The 26,271-nt window shown below is 38.4% G+C and overlaps 1 protein-coding gene across 1 annotated transcript in view; it reads right to left on the bottom strand.

The window, feature by feature from the left end:
- The window catches only part of RUNX1T1 (RUNX1 partner transcriptional co-repressor 1), a 140,969-nt gene extending 115,179 nt beyond the window's left edge, over positions 1 to 25,790 (bottom strand). The window contains 3 exon segments of the mRNA XM_030795438.1: positions 25,353 to 25,409; positions 25,412 to 25,495; positions 25,670 to 25,790. Coding sequence (XP_030651298.1) covers positions 25,353 to 25,409; positions 25,412 to 25,495; positions 25,670 to 25,790 — 262 coding nt within the window.
- Between the last annotated feature and the right edge of the window lie 481 nt (positions 25,791 to 26,271).

The following is a 26,271-nucleotide window of genomic DNA, read 5'->3' as shown; positions in this document are numbered from 1 at the left end:
ATAGTATATTTGCTTTTATATCAATGTAAATTTTTAAATTAATGTTTTACAGTGACCCTACAGGGTTTTACCAGGCAGAAGAAAATTTAATGCTGTATATGCTGAAATACACTCAAGAATGGTTAAAGCCTATAAATCTCAATGCAATTCCCTTATGCATATACCATAATCTTATTAAAATTATGGATTATTGTACCTTTTTTACCCATTATACCTAAATGTCCTTTTTTCATTCCTATTGGTAAACTGACACAAGTCCACAATTACTTATATGTTTTCCCTTCACTTTCCAGAGTAATTCACTGCCTCCCATTCTCTTCTCCCACAGATTTTTTTTTCTTGCATTTCAGTCCACACTTACTGAGCACCCTCAGTGCAAGGCACCAAACCCAAATTCTTTCATTTCTGACACCACCTGCAAGCCACAATTCTCCTCATTAGGTTTTCAGTCTTCCACATTTTTCTCACATTATACACTCTCTGCCGCCAAAGCTTAAAGCTACACATGGTCCTAATGTTACTAATGTTACTTGCATTTAAGAAGACTCCACGTGGACAGAACTACGAAAAAGTTGGAGCTTGAAAGAAACCTGCCAAGAGTTTGTTGGTGGAGGAGAACACTAGTTAGGAATATTGGCTGTGGCTTAAAATATATTTATATGTTTTCTTTTTTCATATTTATACTGATGTTGAAAAGAGAAATACTCTAAAAGAAATGCAGCAGGCTGATACATAAATAAACACGCACATGCCTGAGGATACACATAACACTTATGGCAGAGCTACTTACGCTGTGCATAATAGATCAAGATGATGCCAGCTCCATCACAAGGCGCACCAGGCTAATGCAATTATTTAAATGATTATATATATTTTACTGGAGTGGTAAACAAATATATAAAATATTGACATTACTTCCATAAATGTGATATGAAAAACAAGTTTTTAAAATAATTCCCACCAAAATCTTCCCTGCAAAGTCCAATCTCTTTATTCTTTGCAAAGGACAGAATCAATTCCTTGGAGCTGTGCTTATGCACTGGGCAAAGATATATACTGCTCTCTTTACATGCCCATAACTCCTATTAACATTAATGGGAGGCACATATGTGCATCTAAAGGGTAAATGCACTTCAGTCTGCATGACAGAATCCTAATGAAGTAGTTGGAAAAACCAAATCACTGCACATGTAGTCACACATTCCCCTGCCTTTGCAGGAAACACCACCACCACCACCTTTGTTCCCCAACCCACAGCAAAGACATTTCATCAGCCCACAGTGTGGACAGATTTCTTCTTGGTAAGATAAAATCCTCTTATATTCATGGGATCTCCCAAATGCCGCCATCTCCAAGTACTTCTCAGAATATTTATCCCATGTTACCCTCAAATTGGCCACACATTACTGTGCAAATATTATTTCTCACCACCCCCAGCTTTGTCAAAGAGTGTGGCCCTTCCCACAGCAAATGTCAAAGACCATATTCCAATTCCAAGAAAAGGAAAAAACATCCAAGTGTAAAAGTTCTATCACATTTTTTTAAAAGTGGACTATTCTATTTTCATGGGCAGATTAAGATTCCAAAACCGCCTCATAAAAGCAATCTCTGAACTACTAGCTCCACACCAGACTACTAATGAGTCTGACCGGAAAAGAGCAACACACATAGGACACTATATAATGGGAACTCAGAAAATAAGAACCCAACAAACTAAGGCCAGCCCTCTACTGGTTAACGTCTGTTGCTGCTGAAACAGATTGTTTCATAGCAAGGCCAGAAGTGTAAAATAGAGCCAAATTCTTAGATCTTTTTTTTTTTTTAATCAAGCATGTCTGTCAGTGTGGTCCACAAGGGGAGAGCAGGGGACACAGCATTGGCAGGAACCGCAAATTCCTGACCAAACCCTCTTCCACACAATGCCTCCCGAAAGAAAGGAACCCAGGGTTTGAGCCAGCCTGACGCTGGCGGACAGACAGGGCAGGCCTTGCAGGATGTCAGAGCGCCAGGCGGCTGTGAGAGATACTGGGTTTTCACACACTCCCAGCCTGACTGTTTTGCTCTTCAGGTAATTAAACAAGGAAGCAGGGCTGCTGGGTATGAGCCTGACCCCGAAGCTGCGGCTCCATGGTTCTGCATATCAACTTCCGCAAGAACTGCCCGGAGCATCAACAGAACATTCTCCTCTCACTCTCTCTCATTTCCTTCTCCACCTCTTCCTAAAGCTGACCCAGAAACAAGTCCTGCCTACAAAAACATCCAGAGAAAGGTCTGATTTTATTTGTCATAAAAATCTCTATGCTATTCCCAGTCACTACCCTCCAAATTTTAAAAAACAAAAAAGTACCTTAATGGCAGAAACTTCATAAAAATTCATATACACCAAATCTGTGTAAAATGCTGGTATCTTAATCAAGATGGATCAAAGAAAATTATACTCAAATAATTATAATTTTTAACATGCTTGATTAAAGTGTAAATCTTCAAATTCAAAGAAGGCTCACCAAGAAATAAATGATTTTGATAGTCCAGTTTACAAATTAAACATTTGTTGTGTTATGTAATTAACATTGTTATTTTAAATTTTGATAGTGGTAATTAATATAAGCCAATACTATCTATGATCTGGTTTATTACGTTTCACCAAAAATTTTATTTAAACAAAACTCTAAAATATTTTGTGTGTGCAAAGTCACCAAACTCAGGAATATCAAACATATCCTTTAAAAGATAAGAAAGTGGTATATTTATATACATATGTATATAATTAAACAATGATTAGAATCATATAAATAATATATTCTTCTTTCATCTCAAAATCCATACAGTAAAATATTGGCCGAAAGAGACAGAGACCAAAAGAGAGAAGAATACAAAAGCATGCCTGCTTGTCTGTGTTCAACACAAAGAACATTAAATGAAAACAACTGGCATGCTGCCAAATTCCTACAGAGGCAAAGAGATTCAAATAAATTGATTTCACGCATCACACTGACCTGGGATCAGTGTGCAGTGCTACAATAAGCTCAAAGCTCCATGTGGGGTAAAGCCCATTAATGCTATCAGACCCCTCAAACATGACCAAGAAAAACTAAAAATAAAAGCAGATACTCTCTAAAAGCAGCAATTTTACTTAATAACTTTCCTTTTCCTAACAAAGATGCCAATATATAAAGGTGCATAGCATCATCTGTATCAGCATTTTAAAAATACCTCTTTTTCAAAATACAAATGTGGCTTTTGAAACCCACACAATATGTAAAAATTGATACTACCTATATATCCCATTCCATGATATGAATGAACATAAACACACATCCTTTGCAAAAAAAGTTTCCTGTCATTCTTTCCTCCCAAGCTGCTTCCTCCTATATCTTTTAGAAAGCATATGGATCTTTTTAATATGTCAAATACTACACCCTTCTTAGAATTGTCCTCAATGGCTTATGATAGCAAGCTCCTCAGGCCAGACTACCACTCCTAGGTGTCCCAAATCTGTCTGGGCCCTGCAATGGCAGGCATTACAGGAGAACGGCTCCAAATGGCATTCTAGAGGACTAAGCACTGTGTGTACCTTGGGTATGCTTTAAAACACCAGGTGGGAAACACAACAGCGTTCTCATTTTACCAGCTTCCACCCAAGCTGGTGGCATACCCCTTTAGTATCATTTCCCGCTCCCCTGCCCCGCAGCCACTGCCCTAACAGAGGCCCATCTCCAGGAGACCCCAGCCTGCTTCAAACTTGCTACACAGACCAGACTCTCTGGCGCCACCTCAGGCCATTCTCACTCACAATGCCGACTGTTCAGCCATGGATAGTCCTTTGCTTTATCTGCTTCTAAATTACAACTCTAAAACTCCAAAAGCCCAATGGATTCCAGGTGTTCTAAAATGTAAAGTATGTGATTTCTGTTTTCTCAACTTCTTGAGTTTGAACCCCATATTTCTATATACCTGATATTATTACAAAGAGGAAAAAAAAACTAGGAGTAATTATTATTGTTATTATATTTATTCATTTATTTAAAAATAGGGTCTTGCTGTTGCCCAGGCAGGAGTGCAATGGTGCAATCATAGCTCACTGCAGCCACGAACTCCTGGGCTCAAGCAATCCTCCCACTTTAGTCTCCCAAGTAGCTGTGACTACAGGCATGTGCCATCACACTCGCCCGAATTTTTGATTTTTTGGTAGAGATGGGGTCTCACTTTGTTGCCCAGACTGGTCTAGAACTCCTGGGTTCAAGCAATCCTCCTGCCTCAGCCCCTCAAAGTGCTGGGATTATAGGCATGAGCCACCGTGCCTGGCCTAGAAGTAAATTTTTAATGCCACATGGAAAACAAAGGAAACCCAACAGTTATAAAATAAGTCAATACAAATATGTATGTGTATACACACATTATGTTTAAAGCATGTACACACACCACACATACAGGAGAGTAGGAGAGACAGACATGAAAAAAAGAAGAAATTGCACATTGTGTTTCTGATACATGATGCTGAGGGTTCCGTACATGAATAACAAATAAATGTATTCCAAATTATATTAAGATATGTGTTCTTGTCATGCATTTTTGCTTTCAATATAGATCTTCCATGCTGCAATGGTTCATCGCCAGCAGAGCACAGATATATTCCACATGACCAGAAAGGAATAGATTGTGATGGAATGCGAGTGGGTAAAGATAGTAACTCTATGTATCTGCAATATGTTCAGGCTTTAAAGTCCAATATCCTTTTTGATTTTTAATCTGCATCTTAGATATCTTTATCATATTAATACAAACCCCATGCAGATACATAAGGCAGAAAGCAAGGAGTTCCACAGACATTAAGCCGAAGCTTAATGTGGAAGCCCAAACTGGTGGAAGATGGCAAGAAAACGATTCTAAAGCGGGACGGTTATTATTATTAGTTTTTTTCCTTTAAGATATTGATACCTTTTCTTTTTCTCTATGCAAGACTTTAAAAGGCTAATCAACCAAGATCCGAGTTCTCAAAAAACCAATGTTTAGCAACAACAGTGCATAAGGTTAAGAAAAAAGAAGTAGTCATGGGAGATGTCTCAACTGCTTAAACAATTGAACTCCTTGCCTTCTCTTTTGAATTGATGTCTCTCATTAATTGTATTAAAAGAACATCATCACAATATGAAGAAGGAGGAATAAAAGGAAGGGAAATACAGACACAGAAACCAAATCGTGATTAAGGCTTCCCCAAAGGAGTGTATCATCCTACAGGGAATTATTTCATTTTCTCTGGTCTTTCAAGAAACAAAAAAACAAAAAACTTTATTTTCCAACACCTTCCTGAGAACTTTAAGAACAAGCCGATAAGCATTTGTAAAAATGGCAAGAGTAGACATTGTGGGGTGGACGCCAGCAGTGATGTTTCCAGAACAGTGGTCACCAAGGGTGAGTATTTCGCTCCCCCTTTCTACGTAGTCAGTCAGTCAGTCACAGAACTTAAAATCTCTTCCCAATCACTAGAGTGCCAACGAGTATCACACAACATTTGTGTTGACTCTCAACTTTTTCTTAGCAGTGGATCCTTATGCCCTGGTGCTTCTGCACAAGTCCACTATCCACTAAACCTGGAACAGAGCTGACTACAGGAGACATGAACTCTCTCCCATAATTCAGGGCTTCCTTGAATTTTCAAATATTGCAGACTTTAAGAAGTCTCTTGCCAAATGGCAATACATTTAGTTTATATTTACTGTTTTCCTAAATTAAGATATCACCTTTTTTCTTAATGTGTCTATGGAATGAACTCTGCTTAGGAAGTGACATTTGCCTAAAAGTTTTTTAAAAATCCAAATACATCAGAAGAAATAATAAACTGAAAGGCAGTTTTTTGCCTATTTAGTCAACAAACTGTTTCAGAAAACACCATCTCCTCGTTACAATAAACACAGAAATCATGGCATAGTTTTTACTATTTAACTCCAAGTATTGCTCAGCTTATAACAGATGTATTATGAAACATGGCAAGAAGCACTGCAACAAGAAGAGGGTGAAAAAATTTGGTACTTGATCATTTGATATATTCAGACCCAAAACTATCAAACAGGGTTCCCACCACCAGACTGATCGCCACCCAATCCCCACACCCAAAGATTTCAAAGACAAATGTTTAAAATATACAATAGAACAGGCACTAGAAGAAGGAAGAAAAAAAGAAAATCTTCACAATTATAATTTATTGGAAAAAAATAGATTGATTTTTCTGGTATGTAAGTAAATTGCAAAATCAAAATATTTGTCTGTTCCTTACCTTGACAATATTCAAAGTTCCCTTTTTTCCGGCAGTCACCTATTACTAAACTCAGTGCTCTCCAAGTGTTTCTTTTGACAGATATCATTCTCCACCAATCGCTCTGCTAATTTCCTCTCTCCTTTTCTGACTGGGACAGAGATTATGTTCACCAGCCCAGAGATCAATCTTTTCTATTGACAACAACAAAGGGAAAAAAAATGCACATATCACAACCAGTCTGAAGTATCATACCCATCTGTTTACATGATAACACTAGGCCAGTTTTGTTACGTTTTGTTTTAAAAAAACAGATACAAGCTCTTCTAAATTTTAGAAGAATCCAAAACAATCCCCATTGTCTCAGTTCCTATCATGACGTTTTCTAAAGGACTCTTAATTTTCCAATCATCTGACTCAAAGCTGGATACATTCTGAACCTGAAAGCTCTTCTTTTCTTAAATTGGTTTTAAAGATATGCACATCAATACTTTAAGAGAATGTTACATTTTACCTGTTTCAAAAAAATAATCTGTCAGATATTATGTTTTCTTTAGAAAACAATTTAGACATTATTATTTATGGAATTTTACACACAAGTTAATCCTGTTTCAAAACAAAGTGGTTTGTTTCATTACTCAAATTTTGTTTCGCTGTTCTGAAATTTCAGTATTGCCATTATTAGCACACATAGTTTAAAACAACAGTGAAGAATAATCCTTATGTAATAGAGTAGTTAAAAAATATTAATGAAACAAATATTGTTGAATTATTTTACCAAATCAACAAACTTCTACACCTTTTCTTCCTGTTAATAATATAAATTTTCTCATTTTTCCTGCTACATTTGACAAACTTAGAATTTGTTCATTCACAATATTTATTGTCTATTCCTCACCTACTATGATTAAAAATGAGACCACTACTATCACTACTATGAATAGAAAAAGCATTGCTATTTAATTCTTACAAACTAGGAAATATAAGCGTCCAGCACAATCATATACATATAAGGTAGGAACTCAATAAATGCAAGGGAAGAAAGATTTCTAAAAGCAGTCTCAAAGGAATTACTAAGGCTGTTGCTATTATTTTTTGAGACCAAATTACTTCCTAGAAATTAAAATTGGTGAACATATTCTGATGTAAATAAAACAAGCAGATTCTATTTTTTAAAAAAATCAATGTAGTTTATGTGCCACATTATGATTCTTTTGTGATGCAATCAGTTGTTTCTTGTTCTTTAAGGTTTAAAAATTAAATAAGTACTGATTAATTAAAATACATTACTAGATATTTCTTAGTTGGGAATTGCCTTGCAGTAAGCAAAGATCATTAAAGACAATCAGCTGGATCTTGGAAACATTTAGCTTACTATAAATACTAACAATTTTATTAACAAATGATAAAGCAAAAAATTTCAATACTATAACCAAGATACATAAATATATGTACACGTATAGATTGTGTAAGTACTCAAATAGTGGAGTGGGGGAGGGTGCACACAGAGGGGAAGACTGAAAGTAAATACATTTAGATGTTAAACATGATTATTTCTGGAAGATGGCAATATGGGTAATTTTTCTGCACAATGCTGTTATTTCCAATGTTTCTGTATAAAGGTAAAAAACATTTTATATAGACTAAACAAATATTGGGAAAAAAGAAAATGTATACTCTTCTTAGATTCAATCATAATATATATTTTGTGCTTCAGCAACCATCAACAAAGGCCATCAGAGAGCCTGACAAAAGTGGATCATGCCCCTATATGAGCCATAGTTAATAATCTCTACTGAACAAACGAACCAGGCAAAGCATATACAAATCCTCTAGAGTCTAAGTCTATTTCTTCCTTCTCATGACTGCTAAGTATCAGACCAATGTCTGGGTTTAACAAAAATGGTGTAGTTAATCTTGGTTTTGAGGCACATAAAATTACCATGTGATAAACTTCAAGACAAATTTCTCAATTAAAAATGATCTCTCAATTTGGAATATACTTTTTAACTTCACTTTACTTTTTAACTTCACTTGTAGTATCTATTTTAATCAGAGTTTTTTGAAGTGAATGAAGAAAATTGGCAGGAACATGGTGATAAAACATTTTAAATGTGCATATTTATAAATTCTTAAATGTTAACATAGTATACAAATACAGTTTCAAACAATATACAATGTAAATCTAAAGTTACCCATGAGGATTTTCCCCACTTAACTATTTTATATATGAAACAATATATCACAATCAATAGGGTAACTAAAAAAAAAAAAAAAACAGCTAATCTTTGGATTTTTCAAAATAATGACTGGAGTGTCACATTTGTGCTTCGTATCTCCAACACATTAAATGCCCTTCCAATACGAAATAATAATAAAATAAGTAATGGTAATAAGCATGATGTTCAGGTATTTGAGAGCTATTCCACACTGAAATCTGTCACATGTAAATGATAATAAAATCTATCTTTAATAATTGCTTTGTTCAGATCTGGATGCTCAGCCCTCAAATTTGTAAAACCTCATTACGAGGGGAACACACTGAGAAAAGTTTAAAAGCTAAGCTCCACCAAGAGCAGAATGCCTCAAACAATTTGTAGTTCTACAAGTGTTATTTAAAAGGCTCAACATGTTGTATTACCATGGAAATTGTGGAAAACATACATTCCCAAACAAATATTACTTTTTCTCAATGGTATGAAGTAATGAAAACCACATGTGCAAATCTGCGATCCGTGCAGTAGTTCAAGCTGCAGCTAATAGAAAATACAGAAAGTGAACTCTGCTATATAAAGGATTCTTGTTACAGAAATATAATGTGAAAACCAGATGCAGACAGAAAACCTTAATCACAGATGGGAATGTAATCACTGGCATACAGAATACTTTTTTGATCAATCTTAACCATATGCGCAATGTATTTATTTTCTAAGGAATGCAATAACTTGAGAGAACCTTCTATTTGAATTCAGTTAACCTCATATGGCCTTGGCAAATCATTCTTGTATCAGTTTATCTTTCAAAAATTTAATAGGATGTAAAGACTACACACATCAGAATCAACCTCAAAAGAGATCAAGTGCAGTTCCCCATTACTGTATTTCTCAATCACTGCCAGGAATCCTTTCACTGCCTCAACACATTCTCTAGAGAATTCTATCAACATTTGGGGCACTTTTTCCTTTAGTAAATGATACATGGTTATTCCAAAAATGAGCATTTAAACACACCTCTTTTTATCTATCAACCTGGGTTGAATCAAACCTTAACTCTAACTCTTTTCCTTCACAGAAACATATTATATCATAAAAGCTATTATTTTACATGAACAAATGTACACTCAGTTTTTGTTTCCAAGGGGAATCACCACAAAAGGAACCCATTATAGCATATCTGACTTAGGAAACATTACCTTGGTAAGTACAGTTTCTGGCATTGGATTGTAGCTTACCTTTGTCAAAGCTTCACCATTTCTTTGTAAGCAATTCTGTGTCCCTCTAATTTGAAGGAGTAGTGAACAGAGCACCATCTATGCCTCACTTCAGGACTTATACTCAACTTCCAACAGGAAGCAACTGAGACACTGTGTGATTTGGGTGCCCCTCATCGCAGGTCATGTGAACTAAATGTCATTATCCTAGTTTCACAAGCTTCCTTAAGCTTCCATGCATACACTCATCCAGATTCTCCTTCTCTCTTCTAACTACTCATCTCCTAGATTCACACACAGAAACACACAGTCCTTATTCTTGCCTAATCTCACATACAAGACCCTCCCTCCATCACTTGGCACTCATCTACAGTTTTCAGCCTCCACTCCAACCACGCCCTTCCAGAGTGCAGCTCTTCTCTGGCTGGATAAACTCCCTGATGGAACGCTTCCTCTCATGCTCATGACTTCGTTCACTGACTTCACAGCCCTTCCCATAGACTGCTGCACGGCCAGTTCTTCCTCAACCCTCAGGCTTTAGTTCAAGAGTCACCACCTGAGAGATGATTTCCCCAACCATTTGAAATAAAGTCTCACTACCATGTCCCCCCACCCTCTGCATCATTCTAACATTGTTTCTTAATTGTCTTAATTATATTTAGCACTACATGAAATCATCTTAGTAACTTCTTTTTTATCTTTCTCCCTCCCCCACCCCCAAATTGCAAGCTCTGTGAGAGCTAGAGTCTTATCTGGGGGGTGCTCATTACCCTCCACATTTGGAACTTGACTAGGAACCTAGTCGTAGCCCCAAATAAAAAGAAAAACAAATGAATCCCACTCAATGAAATGCCACAAAAGCCCAATTCAATCCCCATGACTTTGGCAAATCTTTCCGTGGCTACTTCTGTGACCCATGATCTTTTTCTCTTCTTTACAGACTTTGGGTCTGTATCAGGCTCTGCAACCTTTTACCTGCCAGGTGCTGTTCACAGAAGCCCATTCCCACTGGTGCTGTATAGAGATAGGGCAGCATGGAAATCACCCATGGCATCCATGGCTATGAAGCCAGCCCTTTGTCCCACACTGAGCAGCAGGACACTGTGACTGGGAACTGCAGCACAGTCCATACAACCTTTAAGGCATAAGTGCACTCTAGCAGCTTTTTATGCATTGAATTATCTCACAATTGAGCGTGTCAGCTGTTGTAGAAATGAGATCCCATCTTAATTTCTTATACCTTTGGACCCTACATTGATGCACTCTACTCATTCCATTGGCAGGGCTGCAAGAGCATGGCCATGTTTATTCAACAATGCTCATACCCAGTGCCTAGCACAGTGCCTGGCACACAAAAGGTGTTCACTAAATACTGGCTGAGTAAACGGGGAATAACTGATAATGGAATATGACCTGGTCTTTCTTCAAGCCCCTTTCTGTTTTGATAAGGCATTATTTCAAAATCCTACAAATATTTTTAAGGAACAAATTAATCAGAAGGTAGGCAACCAACTAAATATCAGCAACGAAATATGACCAGTGAATTAACAAACCAGACAATTTTAAATGGCAGGAAGCTCTTAAATATCTTCTCTGTTGCAGATATAATTTAATTTTCAAAAAATAAAGTGTTATAAATGACTGTGGCCTACACATGCGGGCCATTTAGAAGCCCACTGTATACGCACTCTGGCTGGACTGGAATCTCAGTTCTTACACTTACTTATCACCTATTTGACCTTGGACAAGTCACTTAACCTCTCTAAGCTTCAGATTAAAATCTCCAAAGTAAGAAAATAACACCTAACTTATCAGGATGATATGAGGAGATAATACTTGTAAAGTGCCTACCTTAGTGCTCCCAGTGCAAGTATTATTTCATCCAATGTGCTCAGTTCTTATCATTTGATACTAGAAAAGAGGTAGTACCTATTTTAATATAATTAAATATGAAATAAATGAAAGCAAAGGTCACGACTCAAAAATATCAGTACGATCATAATCTTTTTCTTTCTGAAAGTAATTACTGCACTATTAGTGATAAAAACAAAATACCTAGGATCAGTCAACAAAATCAAAATATGTGGAATTAAGCTGCAGCCTCTAAAACATTTTGGTGTGATGAAAAAAAAACACAAACTGATGTTTGGTAGGTTTTTTTTTTGTTTTTTTTTTTTAATCTAATTTCATCTGGGAAAGACTCTCTCTAGGGAATAAGAGGAGACAGAACCAGAATCATTTACAAAGACTGTTTTCTCCAAATAAAGGTATCTGTTCCATGCCAGCAATTTCCACCTGGAAAAAAAAAAATGGAACTTTGGAAATAGCTGCGTTCGTGGTTGATGGTCACACATCTGAAGAGGCTACAACAACTGTCCAGTTGCCAGCATGGCCTGGTTGCTGCTGCTCCTATCAGCTGATCTCTCTCTCTCTCTCCCTTTTTCCCCCTCTTTCCTCTCTTCCTCCCTCCCTTTGTCTCTGTCTCTCAGAAACTTGGAAAGTTGTGGTATTTATTTTTTTTTTTAATTTTTTGAGACAGAGTCTCACTCTGTCGCCCAGGCTGGAGTGCAGTGGCGCCATCTCCACTCACTGCAAGCTCCGCCTCCCAGGTTCACGCCATTCTCCTGCCTCAGCCTCGTGAGTAGCTGGGACTACAGGCACTTGCCACCACACCCAGCTAATTTTTTGCATTTTTAGTAGAGACGGGGTTTTGCCGTGTTAGCCAGGATGGTCTCGATCTCCTGACCTTGTGATCCGCCCGCCTCGGCCTCCCAAAGCTCTGGAATTACAGGCTTGAGCCACTGCACCCGGCCTAAGTTGTGGTATTTTTGTACTCTAACCGGTAACTTTTCTAAGTGCAGTGAAAGGTTTTGATAGTTTTCCATTTGTACTTTAGTATCATTCCCTGCTGTAATTAGTGTGGTTGACCCTGTCCATGTAGAAAATTCCTACGTGGTAGGGTTTGAAGAATTCCAGAAGAGTAGTAAGCTCTGGAATAGCGAAGCCTTGAAGAAAATCTAGGTTCAGACCTTGCCCCGTCATCTTGGGCAAGAGAGTAGATCTCTAAGAGTGACTTACAAAATTGGCTCACTCACTAGTCGATATTAAGACAATATGGAAACATCATTCCATCAAGTCCTCCCTTGAGGCCCCACACACAGCTGTCTAAAATTGTCCAGTCACTTGCATTAAGAAACTGAAGGCTGCACTGCCGAAACCGTCTCTTTCAATAAAAAGGTTTCCTGAAGAAAGAACAGTGAGACTCTTTACTGTTTCTGCATTGTGAGCCACGGCATCTCAGGCTGAGATGGACCTACTTCACTGTTCCCTACCATCTGTGGTTCTGAAGCTGATTCATCAGGCAGTAGAGCAGCTGGAATCCCACAGAATGTCAGACAAAAGACCAGACTGGATGGGAAGGAATGTCAGGGGAAAGGTCCTGGAGGAAGAGTACTCAGACTGGGGATCTGTCCAGAAAGCAGATATGGGTGTCCAGAGGAAGGGAGGAGGGAGAGAAGGAGGAGGGAGAGAAGGAAGAAGGAGACCCTGGCAACTAAGGGACAACTGGAGGGAATCTGGTAGGGAAAATCTGGAAGCCACTATAATGGTTTTTAGCCTTGTTTGAACCCTTGATCAAAGAAATTGTTCGATCTCATAAAAATGTCCATATACATAAAATTTTGCTTATAATTTCAAGAAGTTATCCTTTATTAAAGCCCATTTATGAACTTCAGGGTAAGAAAATAAAATTAAAAGTTACAGTGTGCATCTATGAAGATCCAAGTGGCTTGATGACTTCACAGTTTGCCTAAAGATGGGGTATTTTCCAAAAGCAATGGCAGCAAAAGCCAAACTTGACAAATGGGATCTAATTGAACTAAAGAGCTTCTGCACAGCAAAAGAAACTACCATCAGAGTGAACAGGCAACCTACAGAATGGGAGAACATTTTTGCAATCTACCCATCTGACAAAGGGCTAATACCCAGAATCTACAAGAAACTTAAACAAATTTACAAGAAAAAAACAACCCCATCAAAAAGTGTGTGAAGCATATCAACAGACGTTTCTCAAAATAAGACATTTATACAGACAATAAACATGAAAACAAGCTCATCCATCATCACTGGGCATTAGAGAAATGCAAATCAAAACCACAATGAGATACCATCTCACACCGGTTAGAATGGTGATCATTAAAAAGTCAGGGAACAATAGATGCTGGAGAGGATGTGGAGAAACAGGAACACTTTTACACTGTTGGTGGGAGTATAAATTAGTTCAACCATTGTGAAAGACAATGTGCAATTCCTCAAGGGTCTAGAACCAGAAATACTATTTGACCCAGCAATCCCATTACTGGGTATATACCCAAAGGATTGTAAGTCATTCTACTATAAAGACACATGCACACATATGTTTATTGCAGCACTGTTCACAATAGCAAAGACTTGGAACCAACCCAAATGCCCATCAATGACAGACTGGATAAAGAAAATGTGGCACATATCCTCCATGGAATATTATGCAGCCATAAAAAAGAATGAGTTCATGTCCTTTGCAGGGACATGGATGAAGCTGGAAACCATCATTCTCAGCAAACTATCACAAGATCAGAAAGCCAAACACTTCATGTTCTCACTCATAAGTGAGAGTGAGAGTTGAACAATGAGAACACATGGACACAGGGAGGAGAACATCACACACCAGAGCCTGTCGGGGTGGGGGGAAATGGGAGGGATAGCATTAGGAGAAACACCTAATGTAGATGACAGGTTGATGGGTGCCACAAACCACCATGGCACATGTATACCTATGTAACAAACCTACACGTTCTGCACATATATCCCAGAACTTAAAGCATAATAAAAATAAAAATAAAAGATGGGGTGTTTTGTTTGGAGCGGGAGGTGGGGGTGGGGGTGGATTTTGCTTTTGTTTTATTGTATGTTTTTTAGTTGCCAAAACTTATAAGCCAAAATATAACAGCAATAAATTGTGCATTCTTTGACAAGAGAACACCATTAAAGCGACGAAGGTGGAAAGAGGTTGAGAAAAAAACAACATGCTGTTGGAACCAAAGATTTCACTTTAGTCTCAGCAGTGAAATGTTTCAGGACAGTTTTAAGTAAATCACTTGAGTTCAAGGCATGAGCTGTCAATAATTATTTAACAAAGCATTAGAAAGTACCCCAACTGTTCCAGACTCCCACTTTCGAAGGTCTTACAAACCAGCAGAGAAGTCTGAATTGCAGGGATGATAGCAGAGTTGGATGTAGTAAATTCTATCTTTGGGGAAGAAGGGTCATGAAAGTGTCACCAGAGGCTTAGGAGAGGACAAAGTGAGCCAAGCTTGGCTTCCCTGCAGAAAGAGCTTAGGTGTCCAAATGTGAAGCAACCCAGGGTCTTAGAGAAGGCTGAGAGACAGAGGTCCAGGAAAGGCCTGGGAAAGCAGGGTGTCATTTGTCTTCAACATCCTCATATCCCCCAGTGTCCATCAGGGCCAGATTGTCTATTAAGCATTTGCTGAATGAAGAAGCAGCCAAAGAGAGACTACTGGGGTTTAGAGAAGAAAGTGATGAACAGTTCCACAGTCATCAAGTCAGACACCAAGAAAAGCAACCCTTTACTGAAGGTTGTGCTTCACACATATCACGTCATCCTCATGACCACCCTATGAGGCCATGCCATTATTATCCGGATGAGAATTATTTCTAGATGAAAAGGGTAGCTAAAGGAGATAAATGGTAAAGCACTTGGGAGTTAGGTATCTTCATCACTATACTCCACTGCCTTCTGGCAGGGAAGAGCAGCATCACTTCCCCCTGGAAGGGCAGAGGCCCAGACCAGTCAGCCTGGGCGACACAGGCACAAGATTTGTAAAATGACTCAGAGTACCAAAGGACATACAGCAAAAAGGCTCCTTCCACCACTACTTCCTGGCCCTGCTTTCTTCCCTAACAGCAAGCACTATTGTCAGATTCTTGTATATACTTGCACAAGTAGGATTCTATGCATTTTTTTGTACAAACATAGCATTCTACAGACATTTTTCTGCTCCTTGCTTTGCTAATTTAATGAGATATCTCAGGAACAATTCTGTATCAACACACATAAATGCTTCATTCTTTAAAAAAAGATTGATTTTTTTATGCTTAATAATTAGTTCTTATCAAGCATAATTTACTACAGAGGGAGAAAGTCTTAAAAAATCCAATTCTGACAGATTTTAGAACAAAACCACAAACTCCAAATATGGTTAAAGTTCAAAAAATAAAAAATTGCCAGCATGTTTTTAAATTAAATGTTATCAGACAAAACAAGATAAAGACCTTGAAATAATATTATCTTAATGAACCATATCCTAAAAGTCCTCACTCAGGTAGATTTTTTTGTTGTTTCTTCCAATAACTAAAATCTCTCACATAGGGGACAACTAAGAGTGAGTAATAAGGATTTAAGGCTCTTTAACATGTTAAAGAAATTCCTTTACTTTTCCAAAACAACTCCTCCATTTAAAAAAAGTATGGCTCAGCACATGATAGTATTTAGTTTACTATCTGTTAATTGTAAAATGGATAGACATTTCTATTAAACTCAGTAGATTTTAATGCATTTTTTTGTTCTTTTCATTTAAAGTAGATTTGAAAAATATCATTACATAAAAAAGTATTTGGTCTACAGACAGTGCTTGGGGTACTGAACAAATGAATCTAGATTCAAAAGCACCTTTAAATAACCACGCTCCCTCTTCCTCCAAGAGCACTGAGCCCAAGACTGAGGCCTGCTGGTTTACAAGCACTGCTTTCATCAGCTACTCCTTAACTCCATATGCTGTCATCTCTACCTTCTCTCCTTCTTACCATGTTAGAATTAAAAGAAGTTTTATAAATTATTTTACAAACAAAAGTCCAATGTTTGAAATTTATAAAGCAGGCTGCAGTGGTCAAATGGGAAGTTAAGGGTCCCAGAACCCAGCCCACCTGACCACTTTGCATTCTCCTGCATGGCCTAAGGGCACCTGCAAAAGAGAAACTCAAAGAACAGTTTGAAATCTGTGGAAAGAGGCAAAACACATGAGGGAGCCAAGTCCTAAAGTGGTAAATAACAGATCTTTTATGTAACAACCACATTTAAGGAACACCCACCACTTGACAGCCCTGTCACCATCTCCGAAAGGCAGCTGGGACCACCAGAAGCCCTGGGACCGAGGTCTGCAAATGGATTCTGAAGCTCTTCTCTAGAAGCTGTGATTCTATGAGTCTGGGGTAGGGTAACAAAGCTGCCTCTAAACAAACACCTGAAGTGATTCCTAGCTCCTGGCAAGTTAAGAGCCCTTGATACTAAATCCAGGTTGGTATTAATAACTTCCCCCTCTCTAAACCCACTGCTCTATCCAAGTGCTAATTATTTTTCCTTTGCAATACCTCCTGCCCCTGCCTCTTCCTTCTCATCCCACAAACCCAACGCTGGTCATCCTTCTGCAATATCTAAAACCCAAACTGCAGCAACAATCTTCCCACCTGGCCTTGGCCTCCAGTCCATCTGGCCCCTCACATTAGGACCAACTCTTTGCAAACATAACTGTTATTGGGTGCAGGGGTTCCTTTTGCCTAGCTCAATTTTTATTTTAACCTTGGTTTTATAAACATCTATTTTATCATGGACTCCTCTGTTCAAAAGAAGTACAGCTAGAAAATCAAATATACAAAGCAATTTAGTATAAAAGCAGAGCTATTCTGGTTTTAAGTGGTTAGGGGATGGAAGACCCTGTGCCCAATCTGGGTACCCTCCATGCCACTTCCCAACCCTGAGGCACTCCACAGGACACAGCTGAAAAATGTCTGGTGAATTCAGAAGTTGAAGCTTAAATCAAAATGCTTGATATTCAAGACATTTATGATCTTTCTGCTCTCATTTCCCACTCATCACCCAAGGGCCCTTTTTGCTGCAGCCACAGTATTAATTTATTCTCTCTCCACCCCTACTCCACCCCAATACTCCTCCAAAGGTCTTTTCCACATCTAGGCTTCTGCACTCCCTATTCCTATTGTAAAACTTACCACAATCCTATTACAATAACTTTGCCTTGATGAATCCTACCTGTCTCAAGACAAGCTTAAATTCCAATTCACACCTGCCTCTAAAATCTCACTTGCTGTACCATTTAATTGGTAACTGATCAAGCTCCACCATCTTTGTAGCTATTTAATTTGTCCTAAGTGAGTTTATCATTCAGTGGGAACTGAGCCGACTACCTGCTTGTGTCTACACCTAGCACACAGCTTTACACACAGAAGACATTTACTAAATATTTATCCATGTACTTCAGATTCACTCCCAAGAGTAAACATTTTACTTTTCTATCAGATGCTATAAAAGGTGTCTTTACCATGGCTACCAAAACAGCATGTGACTTTCTTTATAAGTAGTCAAATCAGGTTTAATGGGTTGTTCATTTTATTGCTCTTCACCTATATTTTCCTCCAATATTTTATACCTGCTCTCTCGAGCCAACTCAAATCTTAGGCACATCAGTGGAGACTGATCACATTAACTCTTCCTTTAGACATGAACTGACCTACCTACCTTTATTTAAACAAAAGGATGAGAATTCATTGTCCACATTTGTTTCTCATCAGAGGTCAAATGCGGACTTCATTTCTAAATAAATAAAATAAAAAAAAAAAAACTTCATTCTAAATAAATCTAGCTGAACCGGAGAATGAAAATGTGTGACAGGTGGGCAAAGGAGCTGTGGAGTAAAGGACACTCCTTGTGTGACACATGATAAAAGTTACAGAATCCTAATAGTCACTTAAAAAGAACATTTTCACAGGAAAGGAGGATTACTATGTCAGTCTGATAAACACCCAGTTCCAATCCCAATATCATCTGCTGTTCTTCCCAGCTGTGTTTGCTCATCACTGTGTACATAACATATGCACAGACTCAGAAAATAAGCTATTGGTTTTCCATGACCTGTCTTACAGTTCACATGCCCCTGTATCTTGAGGTTAGGGAAAGGGGTATAGTACTTCTAGTTTAAGCTAGTCTAATCAACTTCCCAAGACTGCATTTAAAGCACAGCTTGTACCACGCTTATAACCAGTGGGGATGACTTCCTAATTTCTGATACTCCACTTGTCAATGTGCATTTGAAGTATTTTCCACAATACTGCTGTGCTATTTCCCTGGCACCATGATCTGTGCCAACCCTTTTAGGTACCATTATTGATCTGCTTTCCTAATATTAGGCTCTGGTCTCCTCACTAAGTGTTACTAGGTGGATTCTCCAAAAAGTCTAGTGGAAGAGTCCTCCCAGATACTCTTTATAGTAACATCTCACAGCTAGTTCTCTCTCCTAGTGCTCCAATTATCTCATCACATGGCCATGTCTAGCTCATTACTGCTCTGACACTGTTTCCCTTCATATTATCAGTGGCCACCCATCTCTTGAGCTTCTTTAGACAAATTACCATTACTGCTATTTTATCTAATATTTCTCTGACATAATATTCAACCCAGTTAGTACCAACTAAGAGTTCACTGTATATATACTCTTAAGACATTCTCCTTTGTGGCAAAGAACTTCAATTTGACTTCCCATTGAACTCTGAATACCAATGCAAAAATTTTCTACAGCCTACGAAGCAACAGTGCTTCCTCTGGCATCCATTTCTAATGTCAGATGAAAATAATATTACTTCCAAGCCAAACCAATCCCAGACATCCTAGTAAACAGCAAGTTTCTACTGTCATTTTGGATGATGAGGAAGTGCTCACCTTGATCAAACCAGAAGAATGCCAATAACTCTTAAGTTCAAAAGAAACCCTAGCCTGGGTTTAGTATTTATAACCACCCAAATTAGAATCAAATCTCTAATAATGTCTATATTTTAATCAACTACATCAGTTTTACAAACTAAAGTACAAAATCAATAGGTAATAATTGAATTACTTAATTATTTTAGAGGCAACAGCAAACTATTTCTTCAGACAAAAAGAGAATTGTTTAGTCTTTCTTGAGATCTGATTCCTAGCCAGATGATAATGTGCCCATGTTCAATTAAATAAGCTGCTACCAGGTTCTCTCCAAAAAATGGCTTAAAGAGGTCATTTTCTAAATTTTCCAAGTGAAGCGAGTCCAAACTTTGAGACCAGGGGGTATGATGAATGCCTGCTAAACACAAGCAACCCCATCCACCTCAGCCCCTAGCCCCTCACTCCCACCCCTAGGCGCTGAGTTCATCATCTTGTCCAGTAACTATGAAGAGAAAGCATAAAGGCAATTTTCCTTGGACAAGACCCAGACTCTTTAGTTCCCTCCTCACTACATAAACAGATTTATTTCTACATCATTCACCTCTGAAAAAGGAATCGTAGAAACAAAAATTTCAGACAATCACCTAAGATTTAGGATAGCTATGGAAAGAATGGCTCCCTAGTCCATAATGGCTCTTCTTTATGATGGAGAAGACTAGAATGATAGTAATATTCCACACTGATCCCTTTCCCAGTTAGATGAAGATTTATAGTGTCACCCACCCCTATCCCTGAATTAAAAAAAAAAAAAAAAAAAAAAAAAAAAAGGTTTTTTTTTTTTTTTTCACTCTCCTAACCCTGGGAAAGCCCCAAAGCCTACTTTCGATATCACACATAGACTTATCCGTATGAGAGCTGGGAAGCCTAAGAATCACCAAGTCTGCCCTTCATCTTCTGAGAAATTTGCCTGAGGGCTGGAATGCACCCCAGGCCACCCAGCAAGTCAGTGATTGAACTGGAAAGGGAACTTCAGTTTGCCTATTAGTCAAGCGACTGCACACAGACACCAGGTCCTTTTTTTTTTTTTCTAATATGGAGAAAGCTTTACACTATGAAACTAGTTACAAATTCTTTTTTTCCAGCAGTAAAGGTGGTGTACAAGTCCTCTAACCTTATCTTAAGAGGTAACCAGGAAGTTGAACCTGGCCAACTGGGAAATGCTGAGATCAAGATATAGTGGAGTGACCAAGTAGGTAGGAACAAGACTCAAGAACTAAGGACTGGGCAGAAAATCACTCCAGCATACTGGATAAGTTCAACAATGACAACAATAAAAACAGATTAAATCCTCATGGCCTCAGTGCAGTGTAGAATGAAGGTATTCTGATGCAGGAACAGAATTTGGTAATAGAGAAGCCTGGATCAGGTGGTACTAAGGAATATAGACTAGCACACACTTGTTGGTGTCCAAGGATATGTCAGCTAGAAGCCAACCCTGATTCCTAAGTGGGGGTGAAGAGGGGAGAACTGAAAGAAAACAGTGGATGAGTAGATATGGCCACTGAGGAGAATATGCTGCCAATTATTCAGAGAATAAGGTCCTAAATAATTACTAAAGCTCAGGCACAAAGTCAGTCATTAATTTGGGGAATACAAAGAAACCTCAATTTTCTAAATTGGGGCGAAAGATCAAGCCAGAAGAGTAACTATGGCAAGAGTCTCAGAGCAATGGGCTGGAGTTCTTTGAAATGAAGAAAGTGAAACACTGGTTAATCAATTACTTAAAATCAGTGATGAGAATGTATATGAAGGTTAGTTAAGGACAAGCTCATAGTAGGTCTCTAGTATTTATCAATTCCTCTCCTCTCTCCCAAGACCAACAACTAAGTAGCAGCCCTCAAGAGCCCTGAGCACACTTAGAAGTGGTCTGTGCCCCAGGTGTTAAAAGATTAATGAACCCAGTCAATCACATTCCCCAAGGCACTTAGAGGTGCTTAGATTGCTGGAGACACAACGGGAAAACTTCACATTTGTGCCCTCTGCATTCCTCTTCTACAAGATCTATATTCTAAAGGCCCTATTCATCCAAATAGTGATTTGCTTTAGAGGCCTTGATCAATATGAAACCTACCCAAACAAATGCCTGCTTTATTCCTTCATGCATTACTTTATAAAGGTAATCACAATTAGAACTATTAAAGGAGATTATTTTAAGTTGGTATCTCTTGGTCCTTGAAAATATTAGTAGTTGTAGGTAACACTGACAGTTTTAAACTCTTTCGAACAAGCAGGTCTCACACTTTAAACATCAACCACGGGGCATTACTTTACCAGTAGTTCTGATGTAAGAGCCTGGACATGATTTCATCAAGTATGAACATTTCAAAAAGAGGCACAGGAATCTCCCCTGTTGGTGTCAAGTAAGGTACCGTGGCTTCAAAAACAACTCTCATTAGAAGATCACATCCCAAGTGAAGGGATTATGTCTGTGAATAACTTTTTGTACACTGATATGCGATTCAGCATCTTTTCTTAAAAGTGTCAGAAACTGGTGCTATATTAGAGGAAATAGCCACATGATGCCCAGCTCTCTTTAAGATATGCCAGGACGACATGCCATACTGAACTGTTCTCTGGGCTTGAAATTGGAAACCGCATTCCTTAAAAGCATTCTTCTTTGGTTGGTTCCATACATGTAATTGCAAATACTCACATTCAACACTGTTCTTCAAACTACCTCTTCTTTTGAGTTGATGTTTTAGAAGAAACATTGCATTTGTTAGTATCAAACATGCTAAGGTGTCACTGTGCCTGCCTTCCCCTTTATACATTCTTGAAATATTTTGAGTTTATCTGTGAAGAGTGTGTCTAGCAATTCACATGTGAAGCCACAAACTTAGCTAATTGATCCTCAGCAGTGATCAGGTCTCACCCCAGACAAATTACTATAGCCACAAGTCCACCAAACTGCAATCTAAGGTTGAGTCAGTATTGAATCTCATCCAAATTTCACCAGTCTTCCTTCTAGTTTAATTCTCCCTGCCCATGTTTTATATGGATAGCATTGCCATTCACTTTCTTGTTATAAGGACGCAGTATTATTTTTATTATGATTATTTAAGACATCTTAAGAGTTTCCTTTTTAATTAAAATTAGATAATTTTAAAAGAACATGTCTTTCCTAGCAATGTCACTAGTAAAATGCATCCAATTTTTCTCTACGTGGTGCTTTCCCTGTCCATAAAACTAATTTGATTAGCAGTACTATAGAAGCTAAAGCTTTTGTATGCAGGCACTCAAGCATAATTTAATCATTTTATTTAAGCATGGAAAAGATTATTCTGAAAGCCCTGTTAGTAAAATATCCCTGATTAGTTTAAACTTACATTTGCAGGTATATTAAAGGTAAAATAAATCTCAGAATGCTCAGCAAGGAACAGTGTTAACTTTGTTACAATAGTCCGGCAGTAAGTTAAAAATTGTAGTATTAGAGAATGTAAGGAATAACTATCTGATTTTCAATACATGTATTTAAACAGGTTATTTTAAAATAAATTTTGTTTTGTGTGAACCCCTTTTTATTACCAGGATTTTCACCTATGGAAGCCTCTTTTATAGTCAAACAAGATGAGGTCTTAATTGCATACTACCATTTATCTGCTGAGGATAAAAGTGCCAACAAATGAAAATGCACATTAGGCAAGAGATTGTCAGAATAGAAAATTTTTTATTTTTTTATTTTTTTGTTTTTTTGTTTTTAAATAACCCACTCACATTAACAAAAGACTGCAGTAGCTTCCAAATTATAGGTTGTTATTTTTAGTGGAAGTAGTTCAATATTCATATTGGAGCAGATGTAGCAGTTTAACAAAACAGCTCTTCAAATCCTGCACAAATTGAAAACAGGAAAACTGATTGCATTTTCTCTTATCACTTTCCTTTTCTGAATTGACACTTTTGGCCTTCTGAAAATTTACACATGGCTTTCATCTCAACAGCACCTGCTGATCAAATAGAAACCTAACATTTTCATGAAAATGGTATAAAGGACTAGTTTTGTTCTAAACACTGTAAAGGGCATCAGTGGCCTACTTGATGGCAACAATTGTCATGTATAAGCCATAGTCATAATAGATTTATATTTTCATAAATTTCTTTAACATAAAAATATGTTAAGTCCCTTCTGTTTTTTTTTTTTTTTCATATTCACTCTCTGTATGGTTCAAATTTCTTTGACTCAATGTCTGCCTAATACTTAGTTTTGTTATTTAAAGACTGCAAAATGTGTGAAAGGGTAAATTACACCAAGAAAACAAATACTTAGTATTTCTCTGCCTTTGCTTATAATACACATATTTATCTATATAAATTATTGTCTATGCATGCACATGAGTGTAAAATACACACATCTCACTTTCTATTCAACCCACTATCGCTTCTCAGCCTTTTGGCTAAGATCAAGTGTATTCCACCCACTAAAAGAAAACTGGAAACAAAAAGTCAGAGTCAGCCCCTATTTTTGAAGGGACCTTACACGTTATTTTATGAGATATAGATTTAGCAGGTACCTGGCTGTTTCAGTACGCCAGACTGGAAAAGAACGAATGTCACTCATGCAACAAACTGGTCACCTAGTGACCGACCACTCACTGTAAATAACTACAGGTAAAGGTAAATCTTGATAATGGGTATCCTTCTATACAAAATATGCAAGATCAATGGCTAGCATGCTTTTCAGATTTTTAAACATGCTCCACATATTTCTCTGTAACATCCAATTCTGAGTGAAATTAAAGATGTTCCTAAGACATGCTATCTGCTAGCTTCTTAGCCAAAAGAGCTCTACCCTTTCTGAAAGATTCCAGGCTGTCCTTTCCCATTCTGTCTGGGTGATAAGGTAACCTGAAGGCAGAAATGACATACAGTAATATATGTGCCACTCTGGCCAGTTGGTCTGTGAATTTCGGTGTTTCATCATGCTCACTGAGGCAACAGCAAACCTGAAATGTCAATATGTTCAGTCAATGGAAGTAAAATAATGGGACTCTATTGTCTTTCCCAATCGATCTGCTGCTGTCAACAAGGAAACATGCCCCCCTGGCTTTAAACAAATTTTAATTAGGCTTTTAGTTACTGGATCATATCTATCTATCTATGAAAACACCTATTTTGACAATGTGTAGAAGGCAAAACAACCATTTTTTCCACTTTCCTTCATTTTAAGAACCTTCTAAAGTTGATATTATAATGTTTCAAATATTGTGAGTCAATAAGACATGTTTTCTCCTTTTTTTAAACTAGCTCCAACCAAAAGATTTCATGGTTCAAATCCAAAATACAAATCTACCTAACAGACTTGTAGTGATTTTTTTTCTCCTGTAGGCTGAGTTGAGCCATACTATAAAATCAACTAATTCCATATTAAAAGTAGGCTTCATTTGCTTTTCTTACTCATTCAAGTACCGTTAGCATCAATTTATCACGCATTTAAAACAAGTCACACAAAACCAAACATTAATGATCAATCCCAAAGCCTGTATCTTCTTTTCTCAGTTCATCAATCCTAAATGCAAGGGGTAAATGAAACTCCTGTTAAAATCAGGGAGGTGCATGGTGCTGAGAAGGGTAGGGGGTTGTCAGGGGAGAGGAAATAAGACATTTTAAGTCATCCAAATTGCACCAAAGTTCTCTAGCCCTTCCTTCCACCAAAAGAGAGACAGTCTCACCTTAAAATAAAAATGAACTAATCAAGTTGTTAAGCAGCTTTGTCTCTCCCTTCTTCATCTAAAGGCTTCAGCGTCCAGTCAATAAATAATCTATTGTTCCCCCTTTATCGAGTCTCTTTAAACCTATTCAGACTGGCAAAACTAAACCCAATTAAAGATAAGGCCCTCCGGTATTCTCACCTCGGTGAGTCCTGTCTGGATAGCAGAGGTGATGGGAGATAGCGTCAAGGCCAGGGTAGATGCCTCCTCCTCACCCCGCACAACAAAAGGCAGATTTCTCTTTCTCACTCTGCTAATCTTTAAATGTAAATTCTCTCCGCCAGCTAAGAGGAGCGACAGATAACATGTTACATCTTCACTTCTCCTGGTCTTATCGACTTCTGAATCATTTGGAAAGGGAGAGAGGGAGAGAGAAAAGCCGCCTCCCCACGCCCCCCTTCCTCCTGGCCACCCCTCCTTCTCCCTGCTCGCCTCCCTCCCCTGTTCACGGAGATTACCTTCTGGCAAAGGAGCGCGGGAGAGCGGCCGCGGCCGAGGCGGCACCCAGACCGCGGCTTTGTATTCATTAAACACACATTGGAGCTTATCAGAAGTAAAAGCCTTGTCAGGATGGCACATTGTGTGTGAGTGAGTGTGTGAGCGCAGGAGGGAGAGGAGAGAAGCCAACGTGCATCAGGGTGATTACAATATCAGCAGGGCCCAGATGGAGGCAGGAAAATAAACAGAGGGTGCGTGTGAGACGGAGCGGGAGAGGGAGGAAAAGTAGGAGAGGGAGAGAGAGAAGACAGAAAGGGACAGGCAGGAGGGAAGGAGAGGCACAGGCAGGAGGGAAGGAGGGATGGAGGGGACGGGGGCTCAGACCCCAGGATAGGGCCAGAAAGTGGGGGAGAGCTACCCTAAGGCTAGCTGGGAATGAGAAGCAGGCTAGAAGTCGCCTGCATGCCCAAATCTGCCCCTACCACCCAAAGGAGGGAGGAATCCAGCAAACTGTGTTTCCCTGCTCCAGGGCTAGGCTGGAACATGTTAGAGATTCTGTCAAGGTCAGAGGAGGATCAAGAGCTCTCTTTTGGCAGAGCCTAAGGAGACAGTCGCCATCTCA

Source organism: Nomascus leucogenys, chromosome 16 (assembly GCF_006542625.1).
Source record: "Nomascus leucogenys isolate Asia chromosome 16, Asia_NLE_v1, whole genome shotgun sequence".
Lineage (NCBI taxonomy): Eukaryota > Metazoa > Chordata > Mammalia > Primates > Hylobatidae > Nomascus > Nomascus leucogenys.
The sequence above is the reverse complement of the archived record's forward strand: the minus strand, read 5'-3'. Positions and strand labels throughout refer to the sequence as shown.